Source organism: Podarcis liolepis (assembly GCF_965112155.1).
Source record: "Podarcis liolepis genome assembly, chromosome: 15".
Lineage (NCBI taxonomy): Eukaryota > Metazoa > Chordata > Lepidosauria > Squamata > Lacertidae > Podarcis > Podarcis liolepis.
In genome coordinates, this window is record NC_139566.1 from 22,877,039 (window position 1) to 22,898,263 (window position 21,225).

Below are 21,225 nucleotides of genomic sequence, written 5' to 3' on the forward strand. Positions count from 1 at the left end.
TGTTGGAAGCCACCCAGAATGGCTGGGGAAACCTAGCCAGATGGGGGGGGGGTTTAAATAATAAATTATTATTATTATTATTATTATTATTATTATTATTATTATTATTATTATTATTTTATTAGTATTAGTATTCCCCACCACCACCAAAAAAATAGGCATTTTTGTATGTTAAACCTATTCCCCCCCATTTTTAGATATGTGTTTCTGTGTAGGTTATATCTAGCTGCCAGATATTGCATTGCAGAATTCAAAGGAGTGCAAAGACGGAAGGATAACTGTTCCACTCTGCAAATTAGTCTGGGAAGGGCAAATGATTTGCTTAAAAATCGGGGTTGCACAAACTCCACAACAACCCTGCCAGATAAGGCAGCTTCTGGTGCTCCTCTTTCAGTCCCATCTTGTACCATTTCTGTTCTTTGTCTCCTTGCAGGCATGATGATGCCATCGGCAAAATCTCCCTCAGCAAAGACTTCATCTCATCTCACTCTCGGGGTAGGTGCCAGTGGGCACCCTAGTGGGAAGGGTGACCAATGGCTGCGGGGTGTGAGGGGTGTGATGTTGTATTGTGTTTCCTACTATTTTTTGTTGGGAGCCGCCCAGAGGGGCTGGGGCATCCCAGTCAGATGGGTGGCATGCAAGCAAGCAAGCAAACAAACGTCAACAAAAAAACAAACAAATGTTGATGCCAACAAACAAACAAACAAACAATTGTTGTTAACAGATAGAAAAATCCCTAAACTATCTGCCAAGACCGTCAACAATTTTCATATGGAAAGGGATACACACACACACACACACACACATATACATATATAATTCTGACTATCGGTCGAATAAAGAAATTGATTGATTGATATACACACACACACACACACACACACACACACACACACACACAGTCCTTCTGCAAACTTCTGCTGTGTTTCCCATTCTCTCTCTCTTCCTCCAATGCAGGAATTGACAGCTGGATCAACCTCAGTCCTGTGGATCCCAACGAAGAGGTGCAGGGGGAGATTTCGGTGGAGCTGCAGGTGGTGGAGGAATCCCACAAGAGGGTGCTGTGCTGCCATGTCATTGAAGCCAGGTAGAAGAAGGGTTTTCTCTCTGTGTGTCCTCCTCCCCCTCTCCCCTTTCTAGCTCAAGAGTGCATCTCAAGCAGATTGAGGGAACGTTCTTTCATGTGTTGGTGGACTTGTAAAAGGGTAAAAAAGTTTTGGGAAATGATCCATAATGAATTGAAAAAAAAAATGTTTAGAAGTACTTTCCAAAAACAAACACACCCAAATTCCTTTCGGTTGGTGACAATTCAGACTGAAATTCCTAGGCGTCAAAAAAGGTTATTTATGTATGCTACTTCTGCAGTCCATGTTTCATTAGCCCAAAAATGGAAAGCGAGGGAAGTACCAACCAAAGAAGAATGGTAACTTAAATTGACAGAATATGCACAGCTTGCAGACTTAACATACAGAATAAGAGAACAAGAAGAGCATATGTTTAGAGAAGATTGGAAAACGTTTATTGAATATATGGGAAATAACTGTGTACAGCTGAAAACGCTTAAAATAAATTCAGCAGTGTAAATAAGTTTTGATGGATGCAATACTGGAATACTGAATGGTGTAGTTTCTTTAAAATATGCAGGGACTTATGATATGTAAAATGAACCATGGAAAGAGGAGAAGGGAAGTCATTGATATCTTAAGGATGTAAAAATAAGTACTTTAAATTGTAAAATAGAAAAAAACTGTATGTATATATATATATATATGTGTGTGTGTGTGTGTGTCTACACACACACACACACACACACACACACACACACACACACAATCTATCTGTCTGTCTGTCTGTCTGTCTATATGAGAGAGAGAGTGCATCTGAAGCCTGGGGATTATTTTCTGGATATATACCCTTCACAGGCCCTGTGTCAGGCCCTCCTTGAGAGCATCTGCTTGCATGGAAGGCTGTCACATCCACACCTTACATTTAAACTAAGCGCTATTATACTTCAAAGAGCGCCTTCCTCAATATCAATCATCTTGTACCCTATGACTGGCAGATGAGGCCTTCTTGGTGCTGCCTGCTTGCTGCTGACCCATGGCGGGGCCTTCTCAGTGTGGGCTCCTCACTTGTGGAATGTCTTCTTTAGCAAGGTGCACCCTGTCTCCATCCTTACTAACTTTCAGGGTGGATTTGAAAACATCCCTTTCGACCCAGGTATTTGGTGGCTGAGGAATATTGTTCCTGGCCACCCCAAGATCACTGGTTGGAAGGGAACTAAAACTGCTTGTTAGAATGCTTTTGCTTTTATTTAAACTGTGCATTTGTTTTCCTCCCTGAGCTCAAGGTGGCTTGAATGGTTCCCTCCCTCTTCTTTTAATCTCCACAACAACCCTGTGAGGTAGGTTAGGCTGAGAGACAGTGATCACCCAGTGAGCTTCATGGCCAAGTAGGGATTTAAACCCTGGCGCTGTGGGTTAAACCACTGAGCCTAGGACTTGCTGATCAGAAGGTCGGCGGTTCGAATCCCTGTGACGGTGTGAGCTCCCGTTTCTCGGTCTGTGCTCCTGCCAACCTTGCAGTTCAAAAGCACGTCAAAGTGCAAGTAGATAAATAGGTACTGCTCTGGTGGGAAAGTAAACGGCGTTTCCGTGCGCTGCTCTGGTTCGCCAGAAGCGGCTTAGTCATGCTGGCCACATGACCCGGAAGCTGTACGCCGGCTCCCTCGGCCAATAAAGCGAGATGAGCGCCGCAACCCCAGAGTCGGCCACGACTGGACCTAATGGTCAGGGGTCCCTTTACCTTTACTCCCAGGTCCTAGACTGACACACTATCCACTATAATACACTGGCAGTCTTGTCAGTCGTGACATCTCCCCAAAGAAACCTGAGGGAACTGTAGCTTGCCCTTCACAGAGCTACGGTTCCCAGGATATATTTTTCTTTGGGGGGGGGGGAGGGGAAAGGAACATGCAAAAAAGTTACCAGTAACTTGCCTGTGCATTTTGAAATGAATATATAACTTTAACTTAGTTCTGCATTGGATGCAACCCAAAAGCACAGGTTTGGAAAATGTCGGGGGGTGGGGTGGCTGTTGTGGAACATCTTTTTTGATGATATATGCTAGATTTTTAAAAATTTAAAAGTTGAAAAGCTAGAAGAGTGCTTGGAGGTGTTCACTTTCCTCACTTCCCCCTCTCCCAGTGAGAAAAAGAAAGGTGGCTGTAATAAAAAGGTGTTGTGGCTGCTGAAACCGAGTGTGAATCTTCCTGCACTCTTGGCTGCCTCCCAGTCCCTTAGAAAGTGAGATAATTAACACCTTATGACTAATCATAATAAAAATGAACACTGGGGCTGTGAAAAGATTTGGCAGGAGTGGAGGGTTGGGTGGGTGGTGGATTTAGGGACAGCTCACATTTATCTTGATTTTTTTTTATGTTGTCTTTTTGGGTCAGGCTTTTGATTTTCTGTGACAAAATACTTCTTTCAGATATTTAGCTGGGATGGATAACAAAACGGTAGCCCTTGTGGTGGTTTGTGCCATCTCGCTAGTCCTCAGGAAGATGCAGGGAGGTCCAAGTTTTGATGTTCACAAATGGCAAGCCTCAGGCCTGGGGGCCAAATGCAGCTCTCCCCACTTTTCTATGCCTGGCCCTCAGGACTCTCTCCAGGGCCACTTCCACCCCATACATTTAAACCACTGACCTTTGGCTGGTGTTTTTATGTTTAAAATGCTACTTGCCTGGGATTTAAAGAAGGAGCTTTTGATGATCAAAAGTTGTGCCTTCAGAGAAGAAAGTGACTTATCTCCAGCATTAATTTATATTTATATATGTGTGTGTGTGTGTGTGTGTTTGTGTGTCCCACCTTTTCCTCTAAGGAGCTCAGGGTTGAATACATGGTTCCCCCCCAATCCTGCTTCTCATTTAATCCCCACAACAACCCTGTGAGGTAGGTTAGGCTGAGAGGCAGCGACTGGACCAAGGTCGCACCTCATGTGATGGATTTGAACCCTGGTCTCCCAGATCTTGGTCCAGCACTCTAACTGCTACTGTTGTTGTTGTTTAGTCATTTAGTCTTTTAAGGTTCTCCCTGCTCCCAGAAAACATCTGGATTCAGTGGCCACTGAGCACATTCTCTGTGGTAGCCCCTAAGTTGTGGAACTCCCTCACAAAGGTGTGCCTAGCACTTGTTGTTGTTGTTTAGTCATTTAGTCGTGTCAGACTCTTCGTGACCCCATGGACCAGAGCACGCCAGGCACTCCTGTCTTCTACTGCCTCCCGCAGTTTGGTCAAACTCATATTCGTAGCTTCAAGAACACTGCCCAACCATCTCGTCCTCTGTCGTCCCCTTCTCCTTGTGCCCTCCATCTTTCCCAACATCAGGGTCTTTTCCAGGGAGTCTTCTCTTCTCATGAGGTGGCCAAAGTATTGGAGCCTCAGCTTCAGGATCTGTCCTTCCAGTGAGCACTCAGGGCTGGTTTCCTTCAGAATGGAGAGGTTTGATCTTCTTGCAGTCCATGGGACTCTCAAGAGTCTCCTCCAGCACCGTAATTCAAAAGCATCAATTCTTTGGCAATCAGCCTTCTTTATGGTCCAGCTCTCACTTCCGTACATCACTACTGTATGGAAGTGAGAGCTGGACCATAAAGAAGGCTAACTGCTACACCGCATACTATGTAACTCAGTGCAAGAGATACCATTCTGGATGAGACCACTACCTTTCTCTCAATGCTCCGCTTTGCAGGTGCAATGCTGCTGAAGGGTTCAGTGCGTGGGAACTGAGAGGGTTAGGGAAAAGGAACGGGTGGTCAGAGACCATGAAAAAGCATCCTTCTCTCCTGGATGCTCAACTGGGAACCTAGGCAACCGGTTAGCCAATAGGAAATGGGTGGATCATAGGGGTGAGTGGGAAAAAGAATGGAATGAGTGGCTGCAGTCAAGGCATAAGGGGTTGGCAGTGGTGTGGGTGTAATAGCATAAGTCCTGTTGCCTAAAGACATCTCTGCTTCATTTTGAACTGACACGGTCCTCAGAATGCGGGTACAGGGAATCCTTATTTGCAAAGTGAATCTTGCCTGAGTTCTAGGTGTTTTTGGCACAGGTTGGCGTTGGTCAGTGGTGAAGGGGAATGGCACTCTGTACATGCTCAGGGGGACCTCTGTTAGGCTGGAAACAGATTTTTTAAATTGTTGACGGAGGCACACTTTTTTGTTCTCTACTCCTCTTTAGTCAGTTGCTGTTAAGCCCTTTTGAGTATGACAACAGGGGAGCAGAATAAAATTATTACTATTACTAGGAAGAGCTTGCGGACAAGTTTACCTGTGAGGTCACCTTACCCCATAAATGTCCACTCGTCTGCTTCAGTATACGGAACAATATATCTGTTACAAGTGCCACATAATACTTATTCCACATTTGTAAGGAATCAATCTTATAGCATGGCAGGGCCTGAACTTTGGAACTCACTGCCACTTGACATCAAACAGGCCCCTTTACTGTACTCTCTCCTACACCTGCAAAAAACTCCTTTTTTTCAGGTAAAAGTATCCAGATACGTATGTAGAATGTTGACAGGTATTTTAATCTGGTTTTTAGCTTATCGGTGACTTTAATTGTTTTTTGAATGCTTTAAATAGTTTTTAACTGTTTCGCCTGATCATTTCCTTGTTTTATACTTTATGTATACTGCTTTGAGGGTTTGGTTTTTAATAACCAAGCAGTATATAAATTTTATGAAATAAAATTAGTAGTGTTAGTAGTACAGTCGTATCTCGGAAGTCAAACGGAATCCGTTCCGCAAGTCTGTTCGACTTCCAAAAAGTTCGGAAACCAAGCCGCATCAGACATTTGGCTTCCAAAGAACATTTGCAAACCGGAACACTCACTTCCGGGTTTGCGGCGTTCAGAAGCCAAAACGTTCCAACTTGCAAGGTGTTTGGGATCCAGGGTACAACTGTAGTGCTGTTTACATTTTTATCCCAACCTTCCCTACAAATTCAAGCTAGCAGACATGATTTCTCTCTCCCTTGATTCTCATGGCAATCCTACAAGGTAGGGTAGACTGAGATACAGGGATTGGCCCAAGACGGCTCAGGAAGCTTTGTGTCAAAGAACTCCCCTGTGCAAATTCAACAGGCTCCCTGCACTACATGGGCAGGGGTGTCAATTTGTATAAAATATGGTGGGGGCCCAGGTAAGCCCCACCCCGCATAATCCTTCACATGATGCAGTGCACACACACACCATTTGAATGGGAATGTCCATCAGCTGGGGGAGGCGGATCCTTAAAATATTCTATTGTGGGGACCGCAGCACCCATGGTCCCTAGGAGTTGGCTCCTATGTTTGGTGGTAGTGATAGCAATAGCCGTGTTATGCTGTCAGAGAGTTTATGGCAGCTTGAAAAAGAGTTTTCAACTTGTGGTGTATATAATGCTGAATAAATACAAGCAACAGGACCCGCAGGCACTCAGAATTTTGTGGCAATTTTTGCGTTCTCAGACAACCACTGGGGTGGTTTTGCACCCTTACCTCGCCAAGATCTTCTGCACTTCTGCAAATCTTAAGGTTTCCCCCAAACCTGTTGATAGCTTACTCTGGTTTCTCAGTAGCCCTGTTTCGGCTACGTAGCCATCATCACTCAGCACCTGAGTTCGAGTTCGCTGTTAGAAGACAGCCACACACCTAAGGCTGAAATGAACCCTCCGCCGCCAGAAAAGGCCTTCCTTTGTCAACCTTGGCAGCGAGCCCCCTTTAAGAAGTTTTGTTGATGAAGCTGCATATCATTTTTGTTAAATTAAGAATAAAGAAATAAAACCCTGTTGGAATATACTTCCTGATATCCATCTGCCATCTTCCTCCACATAGAGACCTTGCTCCGCGGGACACGTCTGGAACCTCAGACCCCTTTGCCCGCGTCCTGTGGAATGGGCAGGTCCTTGAAACAGCTGTAAGTATAGCCCCCGATGCATTTCAAGTGTCAGAACCATATGGTAGGATTTGAATCCAAGACCTGGGAAATAAGAACTGGAGTCAAAGCCCAGAAAGGCTATTGTGTCCCAGGGAAAGTCTGAGTCTGAACAGGAAGTGAGGACTGGGGAATCTTACCCATTTTCAGTTTCTCTCTTTCTCAATTTTCCTGTCTTAGTTCCTCACGTTTTTGCATTAGCTTGTGTGTAGGAGTTTTTTCTTTTCCCAACCCTCATGAAAATTCACCAGCATATTAGTATGAATTTCTCCTAATGTACACATTTTTTGGTGCAATTTTGCCCAACGCACACACAATTTCCCATAATATAAATGTATTTTTATTTTACTTTCATGGAGATGGATGCAGCTAGATCCACTATTTTCTGTGCACGCACCTAGGCAAATGATTTGCAGTGCTCCAAAAATCTTTCAGGGTGTCTTCAGCTGCGTTTTCCATCATGTTCCACTGTACATAACATAACTTGCACACCGTTCTCTTGAAACTGAAGCTTCTTGTGATTCAAGTGTCCCTAAATGCTTAGCTTTGGAGCAGGCAGAAGAACTCCTCCTTGGTCTTCCAGCGCACCTTATCCAGAACAACCCTAGGAGCCAATCCTCAGTGGCTGACTGTCTTCCTTTCATTCTGATTGGCTCCCATCAGCACAAAAGGTGAGAAGAAGGCTTCTTCTCAGTGGCTAAAACAAAGTCCCCTTTTGTGCTGATTGGGTACCTCTAAGATGCTGGAAACAGGCTCCCTGCTGGAATCCTGGTGCAGAAATACTAACAGGTCTTTGACATGCACACCCTCTAGGAACAGGGTCCCCCCCCATCTCTGTTCTCCTCTTAACAACAACCCTGTGTAGTAGGTCAGCCTGAAAGGCAGCAGCTGGCCCAGGATCACCCAATGAGCTTTATTGGTTGAGTGGGGGATTTGAACTCGGTTCTCCAAGATCCTAGTCTGGCAATCTAACCGCTACGCCACAAGCTGACTCACTTCACCGTGGCTGCGCACAAACGGGCAGGTGTCTCACCATGGGCAAGGCGGCAGGGGTGATCGTGGTGGTGTTTTAACACAGTTTGCTCTTAAACGGGGCATTTGTCTGCTTGCGTTTACACATTCTTCTCCCTCCGCAGATCATCAAGAAAACTCGCTTCCCGCGCTGGGATGAGATGCTCGAGTTTATCCTGGAGGAGGGGACCGCCGGGGAAACCCCGCTGATCGTAGAAGTGTGGGATTGGGACATGGTGGGCAAGAATGACTTCCTGGGACGGGTGAGTGGTGGGCACAGGAGGCTGGCCTGGCCTGAGTCCCTCTTATGCAAGCTCTGAGGTGTGGGAATGTTGTGGATAATAGGAGAGGATATATTGATTAAATACTATCCTTCCTCAGGCACACTGGTGAGCTAGTAGCACAGCACCAGTGGCGTAGCGTGGGTTGTCAGCACCCGGGGCAAGGCAAGTAATTTGCGCCCCCTAACCTGGGGCAAGGCAAGTGGTTCTCTCCCGCGCTCAGCGCTGCACTGGGCGGCCGCTGCACTGTCCCTCCCCCAGATAGTCCCTCACTCTCTTTCCGCACCGCACGCCTGGCACCCACCCCCTCCACAGTGGGCGGCGACCCAGCGGCTCGGATCGGATTCTCACAGCCAGCACTGCAGTGAGAGAGAGTGAGTAAGCCAGGTAGGGGCAGAGAGCTGCGAGTGCGAGCACCCCCCCCAGATGTTGCGCCCGGTGCGGCCGGCCCCCCTGCACCCCCCACGCTACGCCACTGCACAGCACATTCCCTTGCACATTGCTGGAAGCTAGTTGATGGATTCGTAAGAATCATTTGAGTTGAGCAATCTGCCTTGTCCAGATTGGATTGTTCCTGGTAAATTTCCCCTTTATTTCCCTCTTAAAAACAACAATGACACAACAGTCTTCTTTTAAAATTAATGGTAAAGTTTACTTACATTCAGTTCACAGTATGGTCCTGAAGACAGCCTTTATTTTGTACAGTGGTACCTCTGGTTACAAACTTAATTCGTTCCGGAGGTCCGTTCTTAACCTGAAACTGTTCTTAACCTGAGGTACCACTTTAGCTAATGGAGTCTCTCGCTGCTGCCACACTGCTGCTGCACAATTTCTGTTCTCATCCTGAGGTAAAGTTCTTAACCTGAGGTACTACTTCCAGGTTAGTGGCGTCTGTAACCCGAAGTGTTTGTAATCCGAGGTACCACTGTGGTTACAGATACATGCGTAGAAAAAAGAAGTATGAGCTAGGCCACAGACTTTCTGCCTTGTGGCTTCCATTGTCTGTAAGGATGCGCCATGTGCTAAGAGCCAGCCAAAGAGTCCAAAAGGAAAAATGGAACAAGGCGAAAAGAAGAAGATGGCTGCGTGGCTAGCCTTTTTTTTAGGGCCTACCATGGTCACGCCCATCTACCTGGTCACACGCAGGGGGAGGATGCTCCAGACCAGGTGTGACAGGAAGTCCTCCTGGCTGGAGCAACATTCCCCTGTGTGTCCACTCTGGGCAAACAGGAAATGTTGTATTTGACTGCTTCAGTGACGTTACATCTCACATGAGGGGTTGCGGCTGCTGCTTTGACAGGGGTGGAAGAATTGTAGAGTTGGAAGGGACCCTGGGGATCATCTGGTCCAGCCCCCTGCAATGCAAGAATATGCAGCTGTCCCTTACAGGGATCAAACCTGCAACCTTGGCATTATCAGCACCATGCTCTGTCCAACTGAGCTATCCAGGATCGAACTATAACTTGAGGAACGGAATAGGGGAACGGGGAAGATGTTAGGTCTGAGGTACGCATTCCTTTCTGTGCAACCTCCTGGGGGCCACCTGCAAGCGGTGGGCGGGGCCAGAGGCAAAGGTGGGCGGGGCAAGACATGTGAATTTTATCTCTGCACAGGAGGGTAGTTTCTGCACAGGCTCATACACACCTTGCTGCCCTCCATCCCTGCAAGCCAGTTATATAATCAGAGGCACATTCCAGCCTTTAGCCCTACCTGAATTAACCCTTGAGTCGCAAACAGAATGATCCCTGCTGTTGCACTTCCAGCATTCCTCTACCTCCGTACTGACCTGTCGCTTTCTCTGATCCATGCAGGTTGAATTCTCGTTGGATGCCTTGCAGAAGGCCCCTGTCAAAGGCTGGTACCGCCTGTTGCCATTCACCAGCACAGAGGGAGATGCAGGGTAAATGAGGGACCTCTTCTAGCCTTTTGGGGGCATAGTATTGTCGTGGAATTCTATTCAGTATTGATCCAGAGTAGATTCCAGATGTATAGTTAGCAGAGTGAAAACTTAAATCGTCCCCGGCCACGCACCCCAAGTGACTTGATTGGCCACCTGGCAATCTCCCCCACCCCGACGCTGAGGGGAGTGGCTAGGAGGCCGGACCACAATCCAGCCCCACCCGGAAGTGGACCCAATATTCCCCCAAAATAGACCAGAGGCAGTTGTATTTCATCTAGCAGAGCTTTATTGCTACTGAAGGCAAATGAACATAATGATCACAAATCCAATACATTCAGGATTGGCACAGTCTATGAGAAATCCAGTTGCAGCAGACCTAACTTAAACTTACAATAACTTATAATAAGTCTAAACCTTAACACTAAGCAGAACACCACACCAGAAGGAAAGAGAGATAGAGAGATACTTTTATAGTCCGCATGACCTTGACAGAAAGAGATAACAGGACCAGTTTAAGGCAGCTGTACTCAGCTTCTCTGAAGGAATAACCCAAACATCATGAACCTTCTGCTTGCTTCTTTCACACAGAGCAGCTTCCAGAAGCCTCTTGAATTAAGTAGAATAGGAAAGACCTCTACACATCAGATCAATACTTTCGGTGCTAAGAAATGCGAACTGACAAGTATGCGGCCAGGTGCCCAGGGGGTCAGGTTTGGAGTCTACTGACAGGTTGTCAGGCTGAGGGGCCAGAGGGGAACAGTAGGATCTCGGGTGGCAGAGGTTGAGCTGGGGTACTGAGGGCCCAGGGGGAGCATCGTAGTCCAAGGTGGACGGGAGCTCACCTGGTCGGCCACTGTGAGAACAGGATGGTGAAATAGATGGACCCACCTTAGAGCTGTGGTTGTAATTTGTTTTAAGCTACTTTTAATATTGTGTTTTTAAAATTAAATTTATTTTCAACTGCTTTCAATGTTGCATTTTTTAATCTAAATTTATTTTCAACTGCCTTCAATGCTAAAATTTAAATGCATATATTTTGTTTATAAAGTTATTTAAATACCGCTATATCATTAAAAAAAATTTTTTTTAATGTCAAAGCCGTTTACTCTGTATGTCTGTATATTATATTATATATTATATTATATCTCTGTATATTAAAAACGTATACAAATTTGAAACCACAGGCAATCAGCTAACTGTTATGGAAAGATGGCCTCCTAATTGCCTGCGTAGGCCTGGCGGCACAGGGAAAAAGAATTCTGCAGGCGTACAAAGTTTGGCACAGAAGGAACCTGCTAGATCTCTATTGGCAGGATATTCCACACGGCTGGGTCGATGCCACTAAAAGCTCGGCTTCTTGTTGCTGCCAAATGAGCCTCGTCAATAATAACTCACCCACAGATGAATTAGACTTCCCCTAAGGTACCCTGAACCTAAGTTGCTCGGGGCTCTGTAAATTGTTCAGGGCAGATTTTCTTTGCAGATGAGCAGCCAGAGTAGATAATTTAACAAGCATGGGTTGGGGGAGCTGAAAATAATGCCAATATATTTCAATAATGCCAATATGCCCCTTTGTTTTCAGATAGTACATGGGTAGACGAGTTTAAAAAGCAAGGGACACAAATTTTCACAGCCCTCTAGTGGCTATGGCGACTCATTTACCAGAAGTCATCTATTTTGTGTGAACTCCGGAAGTGTATAATTGATTCTGATCAAACTAAGCCTCCTGGTGTAGATTGTGCTCTCTGCTTGCAGGGGGAAGCTGGGGGCGCTGAGACTGCGGGTGCGACTTGCTGAGGATCGGATCCTGCCCTCCCGGTACTACCAGCCACTCATAGACCTGCTGGTGGAGTCTGTCATGTGCCCATCAGAGGTGGGCACTTAGTGGTTTACCCTCCTTTTTTGTGCATGAGAGAGACACGGGGTTAAAAAATGGCAGGCGCAGTCAAGGCGGGTGTTTTGTGGAAAAAATGGATGCAAAAATGGGGGGGGGGTTGTTCCACTGGAGGAATTTTTTGGGGGGGGAATGTCACCTGATGTCTCCACCATCTGGAGGTGCATGCCTGGGGATCCTGGTATCTTGACTGTTTTCACATGCAAGCAACACACCCTGTAGAATTCTACCCATGATATTTTATCTGTGCAATCAGAATGAATTTCAGGAACCGAAAAGTCTTGTTGAAAAACATGACTTTTGAGCTGTGTGACTCCTCAGACAGCAACTCGTCATTCATACCCTCCAACATTTCTCCGCTGAAAATAGGGACATCCTATTCAACAACAACAACAACAACAACAACAACAACAATAATAATACTCCATCTGACTGGGTTGCCCCAGCTACTCTGAGCAGCTTCCAACGTATATAAAAACATAATAAAACATCAAACATTAAAAACGTCCCTAAACAGGGCTGCCTTCAGATGTCTTCTAAAAGTCAGTGGTACTTCGGGTTCAGAACTTAATTCATTCTAGAGGTCTGTTCTTAACCTGAAACTGTTCTTAACCTGAGGTACCACTTTAGCTAATGGGGCCTCCCGCTGCCGCCGCCACGCAATTTCTGTTCTTATCCTGAAGTAAAGCTCTTAACCCGAGGTGCTATTTCTGGGTTAGCGGAGTCTGTAACCTGAAGTGTCTGTAACCTGAAGCGTCTGTAACCCGAGGTACCACTTTAGTTGTTTTTTTCCTTGACATCTTGGAGGGCGTTCCACTACTGAGAAGACCCTCTGCCTGGTTCCCTGTAACCTCACTTCTCACAGGAAGGGAACCGCCAGAAGGCCCTCAGCGCTGGACCTCAGTGTCTGGGCTGAACAATGGGGATGGAGACGCTCCTTCAGGTATACTGGGCCATTTAGGGCTTTAAAGGTCAGCACCAACACTTTGAATTGTGCTTGGAAATGTACTGGGAGCCAATGTAGGTATTTCAAGACAGGTGTTATATGGTCTCAGCAGCAACTCCTCGACTGTATCCCTGATTTAAAAAGCTGTTTGGGCCTAACTTATATATAGTGGTACCTCGGGTTACATACGCTTCAGGTTACACACTCTGCTAACCTAGAAATAGTGCTTCAGGTTAAGAACTTTGCTTCAGGATAAGAACAGAAATTGGGCTCTGGTGGCGCGGCGGCAGCAGGAGGCCCCATTAGCTAAAGTGGTGCTTCAGGTTAAGAACAGTTTCAGGTTAAGTACAGACCTCCGGAACGAATTAAGTACTTAACCCGAGGTACCACTGTATCTGAGTTTCTAACACTGCAGGCATGTGGCCCTTGCAAATAAGCAAATGTGGCCCTCGGGCTAAGAAAGGTTCACCACACCTGTATTAAATACATACATACACATATATATGTATGCCATTTGCAGATGTTCTGCTTCACTGCAGGAGGAGGACGTCACACCCTTAGCCCTGCTGGAAGAGGTCTGCTCGTTGGAGAGTCGCCAGGATGTAGCCACCAAATTAGTCAAGATCTTCCTTGGCCAAGGCTTGGTTCTGCCTTTCTTGGACTATGTGAACCTCCGTGAGGTTTCGAGAACCAGTAAGTAGTTCCTTCATATGTCACCTTGTGTGTCTGTGTGCCGTTTGAGGTTGGTTGCCCAGGATTGTGGCAGCAGCACCAGTTAGGCGCCTAGGGCTGGGTGTGAGCCCTGCAAGTCCATAGCACGAAAGAGAGAACCTGGGTTTCTGAAAACCTTGGTTTTCATTCTTCCATACGAGCAAGTTTCTGGCCCCTAAGGTGGCAGAGAGCGAAGCTTGGAAGCAGCAGTTCTGGGGGAGCATCTTCGCTGAACCTAAAGACTTCGGTTTGGGACCCAGACACGGAGCAGACTGCTTCTGCAGAGTTGGCCAGTAGGCAGGAGAGCAGATGGTGTGAGAAAAATCCAACGCATTAATGTAGGGGAGCCAGCGTCATTCGCAGGTAGATTTTCTCACTCGTGGTGCTAAATGCAAACCCCCTCTGTGTTCTTTCAGCTGATCCAAACACCCTCTTCCGTTCCAACTCCTTGGCTTCTAAATCCATGGAGCAGTTCATGAAGGTGAGTAAATAGCAGCGGAAGAACCGGCAGGTGGCTATTGCTGAGTTCCATCTCCCTCCCTCTCCCTTTCTCTCCCTTTCTCTCTCTCTCTTTCTCTCTCTACACTCTGTGTGTGAGTTTCTGTGAAACAGAAGGGGCTGTCCCTGAGCTGCTAGGGTGGTGGTAAATAAACAAATCTGCAACATGTGCCACATTTTCATGGGGTTTGGTTTCGGGTGCGAATGATGCCATTTTTTGGGGGGGGGGAGAGGCAGGGTGGCAAAACACCTGCCATGAAATGAGATGAACCACCCTTTGCAGAGGAAAGAAAAAAAATATTTTCACAGCAAACAGGACAAAAACCCCTTTTCTCTCTCTCTCTCTCTCTCTTTTTTGCAAGCACTTGGTGAAAGGAAAAGGGAGAAGTGTTGGCGGTGTGTTGCGTTGCACAAATCAGCTTGTATTCACACACACACACACACACACACACACACACACACAAACACACATAGAGCCTTTCCCCCAGTCGGGGATTCAAGGCATCTTTCCTATTAAAAAAAGAGAACAAGCAAATATCTCTCTCTCATTACAATGTAATTATAATAATATAATACCATATTTTTCTGTGTATAAGATGTCCCCATGAATAAGACGACCCCTATTTTTTTGAACCCAGAATGAAGAAAACAATATTTTAGGGTTACCTAAACCCTAAAACGGGACACGGGTGGCGCTGTGGGTTAAACCACTGAGCCTAGGACTTGCCGATCAGAAGGTCGGTGGTTCGAATCCCCGCAACGGGGTGAGCTCCCGTTGCTCGGTCCCTGCTCCTGCCAACCTAGCAGTTCGAAAGCACATCAAAGTGCAAGTAAATAAATAGGTACCGCTCTGGCAGGAAGGTAAACGGCGTTTCCGTTCGGCTGCTCTGGTTCGCCAGAAGCAGCTTAGTCTTGCTGACCACATGACCCGGAAGCTGTATACTGGCTCCCTTGGTCAATAAAGCGAGATGAACGCCGCAACCCCAGAGTCAGTCACGACTGGACTTAATGGTCAGGGGTCCCTTTACCTTTACTTAAACCCTAAAACAGAAGTGAAAATCTGGACGATCAGTGGTGACGGTTGTTGAGCTTTCTTGGGGCGATTGCCGCAACCCCTTATCGGCTTATACACAGAAAAATTCGGTAATCATAGAATTGTAGAGTTCCCATGGCAAGTGAAGGGGAACCTCTGACTATTCCTCCAACTATGCCCTGGGAGCTGCAGTTCCTATGACAAAAGATGTGGGACCTCTGACTATTAATAACACAAGAAATCTCTGGATTCTTTGGGGTAAACAATGTGTATCCAGTATATCCATGTATATCCAGTATATCCATGTATATCCAGTAAGTTTGCAGTAAGGATATATATACCCTTTGAACATTTCAGCACGGATGAGATGTTTTTAGTCATTTTTTTACTTTCCACCCGGATGTGTGTTTTGGAAAACATATCCCCCCCTTCTTCTTTTCCACCTAATCCTAACTCTCTGTGATGCGTCAGGTGGTGGGAATGCCTTACCTAAACGAGGTGCTGAAGGCCATCATCAACCGAATCTTCGAGGAGAAGAAGTACGTGGAGTTGGATCCCTGCAAGATTGAGCCGAGCCGGACCAGGTAAGAGGAAGAACACTCAAGAGGGATCTGAGGTGTGTTTTGCAAAGGACAGAAAAGGAAAAGCGGTTGGGAGGGAGGAGGAAAGGAACTCAGGTAGTAGATCTCAGCTCCAGGATTCCTTGAGAGGGACAGCTGGAATGGAAGGAGTTCGAGGAGAGGAGGAGTGGGAAGAAGAGCACATCACTGTGACATTCAGAGCAAGACTGTAGGAGAGAGGAGGCCGCCTGCTGAGAAATGGGGGGGGGGGTTAGGGTGCCAAACGCGACGAGAAAAATGATTAAAAAACAGTGGTGCGTTGGGACAGGTGTCATTCGCAGGTAGCGGTTTTTCCCCCTCATCCAACAGTGCTAATTAAAACAGAAGCAAGAGAGCCTGCCTGGCAGATGATTTATGACTCCAAAAATAATGTTGCGAGTTGGAGGGTGGGGCTGTTAGGGCTGCGTGCCTGACACCCTTCCAATTCCTGCATGCAGCAAGGGTTCAATGGTTGAATTAGCTGTAATGGTCCCTTAAGTGTGGGCCGTTAAGGTAACAAAGGAAGTGGCTCTGTGCTAGAAATCAAATCGATGCCCCCCTCCCAGCTGTTAGTTAGAAGCATAGCTGTCAACCGTCCCTTATTTGGCGGGAAACTCCCTTATCCCAGCGCCGTGTCCCGCTGCTGTCCCTTACTGATGATGTCCCTTAAATTTCCTGGGTTTCATGCTCGCCCGGCTATGGTTAGAAGGTCAAATGCCAGAAATGAGTTGTGGGTGAGAGAGAGCTAGAAGCTAGAGGCAGGCTGAGCAGCTGAGAGACAAAGCCAAGCCTGTTTTCTGCTGGAATGCAAGGCTGTGGCTACAGGAGAAGCAAGGTCGCCTTGGGGTGCTCACGCTGTGAGCCCTTCCATCATAGGCTCAGGTTGTATAGAGAATCTTATTGTTGGATGGGACCCAAGGGTCATCTAGTCCAACCCCCTGCAAAGCAAGGATTTCAGGTAAAACATCCATAACAGATGACCATCCAACCTCTGCTGAAAAACCTCTAAGGAAGAAGAGTCCATAATCTCCCAAGGGAGACTGTTCCACTGAAAAACAGCTCTTATTGTCATAAAGTTTTTCCATATGTTTAGTTGGAATCTTCCTTTTTTGGAACTTGAAGCCATGGGTTCGAGTCCTACCGCCCAGAGCAGGAGAAAACAAGCTTGTTCCCTCTTCCATGTGACAACCCTTGAGATATTTGAAGATGGCTATCATTTCTCCTCTGAGTCTCCTCTTTCCTAGGCTAAACATACCCAGCTCCTTCAACCGCTCATTGTCAGGCTTGGTTTCCAGCCCTTGATCATCTTGGTTGCCCTCCTCTGCACACGTTACAGCTTGTCAACATCCTTCTTAAATTGTGGTGCCCCGAATTGGACACAGTATTCCAGGTGTGGTCTGACTAAGGCAAAACAGAGTGGGACTATGGCTTCCCTTGATCTGGACACTATACTTCTGTTGATGCAGCCTAGAATAGTGTTAGCTATTTTGCGACTGCATCACATTGTTGATATCCCACAAAACCCACAATCTCTACCGTCCATCATTCCGAGCAAACCAAACCCTGGGTAAGCGTCGGGAACCCGTGGAATCTCGCCCGCCTCAGAGATCGGGGTGGCATGCAACAATAATTTGTCAGAATGTTGTCCACCGAAATAACAAACAACTTAGCAGGGTCTAATTTGTTATGTATTCAGAGGTCTGAGCTTGAGTCTGGACTAAGCATTCTGAGCTCCTGTGTTCTGATTCAATACATGATATCCAATCACAGAACATTTCAGGATTTGGGCCTCTGCCATTGTCCGTTAAACTCTGAGTTATGATTCGCAGCTTGGAAGTTTAGACAGCCAATCACGTTGGGAGTGGGAGTGGCCCAGGCCTTCAGAACTGTATACTGTATAAGCAGTTGCTTTGCCCCTGTTGTCCAGTTCTATTAGTTCAATAAAGGTTCTTGCTGTTATATCTGTGTCTTGTCTCGTGAGCAGCTGTCTGCACTTCACTCTTCTTATGTTCTTCTCTCTGAATTTAGCTGCATTAAACATTGCAGACCTTTCTGAACTGGACGACACATACATATTTAATCTTAGCTGTATCACTGAGGGGAGATACCACCGCTAACATCTCTAAATATTGATACATGGGTGTTTCATACAGTTTAAGGCTTTTTGAGAAAAGTACTAAGCTAACCCCAAGCTATCCGAAAGACTATTCCCTCATACGGACCTACCCAGGCTCTGAGATCTTTGGGGAAGGCTCTTCTCTCAGTCCTGTCACCCTCACAAGCACACTTGGTGGGGATGCAGGACAGGGCCTTTTCAGTGGCTGCTCCCAGACTTTGGAACTCCCTCCCTAGAGAACTCAGACTGGCTCCCTCCTTGCTGTCCTTCTGCCAACAGATGAAGACTGTTTTATTCCAACAGACTTTTATGAAATCACTGGCTTGCATGTGTGTGTGTGTGTGTGTGTGTGTGTGTGTGTATGAACTAGCTTTTAAATGGTGGCGTGCTGCATTTTAATCAATCTGCTTTTAACTTGTTTTAATTCTATAGTTTAATTACTTTCCCCCCAATTATCTTTTGTACACGTTTTAGCCTTCTGTATTTTATCTGTGTTGTCTTCATTTCGGTAAGCTGCCTTGAGTCTCCGTCTGGGGAAAAGGTGGGATGTAGATAAGAACAACAACAGATAATCATGTGATAAGGCCGCTGTGGTGTGGCAAGTGTTAACAGCTGACATATTTGTACACTATGCTTGTGTTATGTGACGGACGACAGCCTCAGCCGTGCCTGCAGAAGAGCGTCATACAGACGGAGGGTATTTCTGCTGAAATGGCTAATAGGACATTAGCACTGAGGATGTGGGGCTGGCTCACGGAAAGGATTCCGGCTGCTCTGGAGATAGAAGCCTTCCTGGGAGAGATGCTCTTTGTGCAGGTTGCTAGGCAACACCATCTCCGGGATGCTGCCAGAGTGTGACATTGGCAGGGATGCTCAGTGTGGATTTGCTGAGGGTCTGACTGCTGAAAAGCAGGGAAGTTTGGGTGGAACCCAGCTTGCTGAGAGGGGTTTGCAGTGGGTTAAAACAAGCAGAGTAAGGGACCATATACCAGGTTGTCAGCACCCGGGGCAAGGCAAGTAATTTGCGCCCCCTAACCCGTGAATTTGTGCCCCCTAACCCTAACCCCCAGACGTTGCGCCCGGTGCGGCCGGCCCCCCCTGCACCCCCCACGCTACGCCACTGCCATATACAGTACATTACAATAACTCAGCCTTGAGGTTAACAATGCATGAACTTACAGTGGCGAGTCCAAGGACAGCCATAGCTGGTGGACCAGATGGAGCTGGTATTTTCTTACTCTGCAAACATCTCTGTGGGCAATTGCAGCAGGTAGTCTAATCTCTAGCCAAATTCACAAGCCATACACACACCAAAGAGCTGCTCCAGTGAGTAACTGAGCTCAGTTTCAATATCTTCTCTGTGTCAGGAGCTTATAACAATCGGCAGGGGAGCAGCACGGTGTGGTGGTTGAGTTATGTGTTGGTGGGTCAAGGGTCTCTTGTGCATGTCGCCCACCCCGCATTTTCCATTTCTCTCAGGCGGATCTCTTTCAAAAGCTCCCTGTCCGAGGCCCAGATCCGAGAAAGCAGCCTGGAGGTGCTGACAGGATACCTGGGGGACATTGTGGAATCCATCGTAAGCTCTACGGAAAAGTGTCCCCCCATCATGCGAGTGGCTTTCAAACAGCTGCACAAGCGAGTGGATGACCACTTCCCAGAGGCAGAGAATCAGGTGTGACATTTTCTGTCCCATAACCACTCCCTCCGCCAAACAGCAAGTCTTGGGGAGGTCATTCATCATCCATGTTTCCAAGGGATTTGGCGTTCTGCGATCCAAGCTGCTTCTGCTGGGGTTGGTTAAGCAACAGTTAGGGAGGTCAACAGTAGGTGGCGCTGGACCCAATGATAGGCAGACACAGCTCAGGGCCCCTTCAGAAAAGTGATTACCCCTCCCTTTGTGCTTTCTGTAAGCACATCATTGGCCACATTCACACCATACATTTAAAGCACAGTCGTACCTTGGTTTTTGAACAGCCTAGTTCTCAAACATTTGGGTTCCTGAACGATCAAAACCTGGAAGTGACTGTTCTGGTTTATGAACATTCTTTTGAAAGCCAAACATCCGACGGGGCTTCCACGGCTTCCTGCAGCCAGCCAGAAGCTGTGATTTGGAAGTCGAACGCTTTGGAAGTCGAACGGACTTCCAGAACGGATTCCGTTGGACTTCCAAGATAAAAATGTACTATGATACCATTTTAAACAGTTATGGCTTCCCCCAAAGAATTCTGGGAGCTGTAGTTTGTTAAGGGTGCTGAGATTTGTTAAGAGACCCCATTCACAGAGCTACAATTCTCAGAGTAAAGGTAAAGGGATCATTAGGTCCAGTCGTGACTGACTCTGGGGTTGCGGCACTCATCTCGCTTTATTGGCCGAGGGAGCTGGCGTACAGCTTCCAGGTCATGTGGACAGCATGACTAAGCCACTTCTGGCGAACCAGAGCAGTGCACGGAAACGCCGTTTACCTTCCCGCCGGAGTGGTACCTATTTATCTACTTGCACTTTGACGTGCTTTCGAACTGCTAGGTTGGCAGGAGCTGAGACCAAACAATGGGAGCTCACCCCATCGTGGGGATTCGAACTGCCGACCTTCTGATTGGCAAGCCCTAGGCTCTGTGGTTTAACCCACAGCGCCACCTGCGTCCCAATTCTCAGAGTAGTTCAACAATAAATGCTTCTTTGCAGGGAACCCTTGGATGCAACCCAAAGTTTAGTTTGGGTGTGTGGTGTGCTTTAGCAATGGCTGTTTGGCAATGGAAAACTTTTTTTAATAATTGTGATCAGTCCTAACTTCTGGATGTGAACCACACTTGGCGTCTTTGCTTTCCTTTCAGGATGCCAAATACATTGCCATCAGTGGGTTCCTCTTCCTTCGCTTCTTTGCTCCGGCCATCCTGACCCCCAAGTTGTTCAACCTCCGAGACCAGCATGCAGACACCCAGACCAGCCGGACCCTCCTGCTCTTGGCCAAGGTAACAGTCAGCATCCTGCTCTCACTGGGGCCAACCAGATGTCCCAATGGGAAGCCTGAAAGCAGGATCCGAGCACAAGGGCCTTCTCCCATCCTGGGGGTTCCAGTAGCTGGTGCTCAGAAGCATTGCTGCCTCTGACCATCATGGCCATCACCAAACCCTCCAAGTGTCCCTATTTTCCAGGGAAAGTCCTGGATTTACAGAAGCCGTCCCGGTTTCTGATTCGATCCTGAAATGTCCCACTTTTCCTTAGGATGTCCCTTTTTTCATCAGAGAAATGTTGGAGGGTATGGAATA

At 46.9% G+C, this 21,225-nt stretch overlaps 1 protein-coding gene across 4 annotated transcripts in view; it reads left to right on the plus strand.

Moving 5' to 3' along the window:
- The window catches only part of RASAL1 (RAS protein activator like 1), a 67,550-nt gene that overhangs the window by 24,791 nt on the left and 21,534 nt on the right, over positions 1-21,225 (plus strand). For all 4 annotated transcript variants that reach the window (XM_083478561.1, XM_083478562.1, XM_083478564.1 and 1 more), the window contains exons 4-14: positions 434-495; positions 958-1,087; positions 6,871-6,952; positions 8,107-8,244; positions 10,074-10,162; positions 11,918-12,035; positions 13,542-13,695; positions 14,130-14,194; positions 15,716-15,828; positions 19,439-19,631; positions 20,791-20,928. In XM_083478561.1, the coding sequence (XP_083334687.1) occupies positions 434-495; positions 958-1,087; positions 6,871-6,952; positions 8,107-8,244; positions 10,074-10,162; positions 11,918-12,035; positions 13,542-13,695; positions 14,130-14,194; positions 15,716-15,828; positions 19,439-19,631; positions 20,791-20,928 (1,282 nt within the window). The remainder of the gene's footprint in view (positions 1-433; positions 496-957; positions 1,088-6,870; positions 6,953-8,106; positions 8,245-10,073; positions 10,163-11,917; positions 12,036-13,541; positions 13,696-14,129; positions 14,195-15,715; positions 15,829-19,438; positions 19,632-20,790; positions 20,929-21,225) is intronic.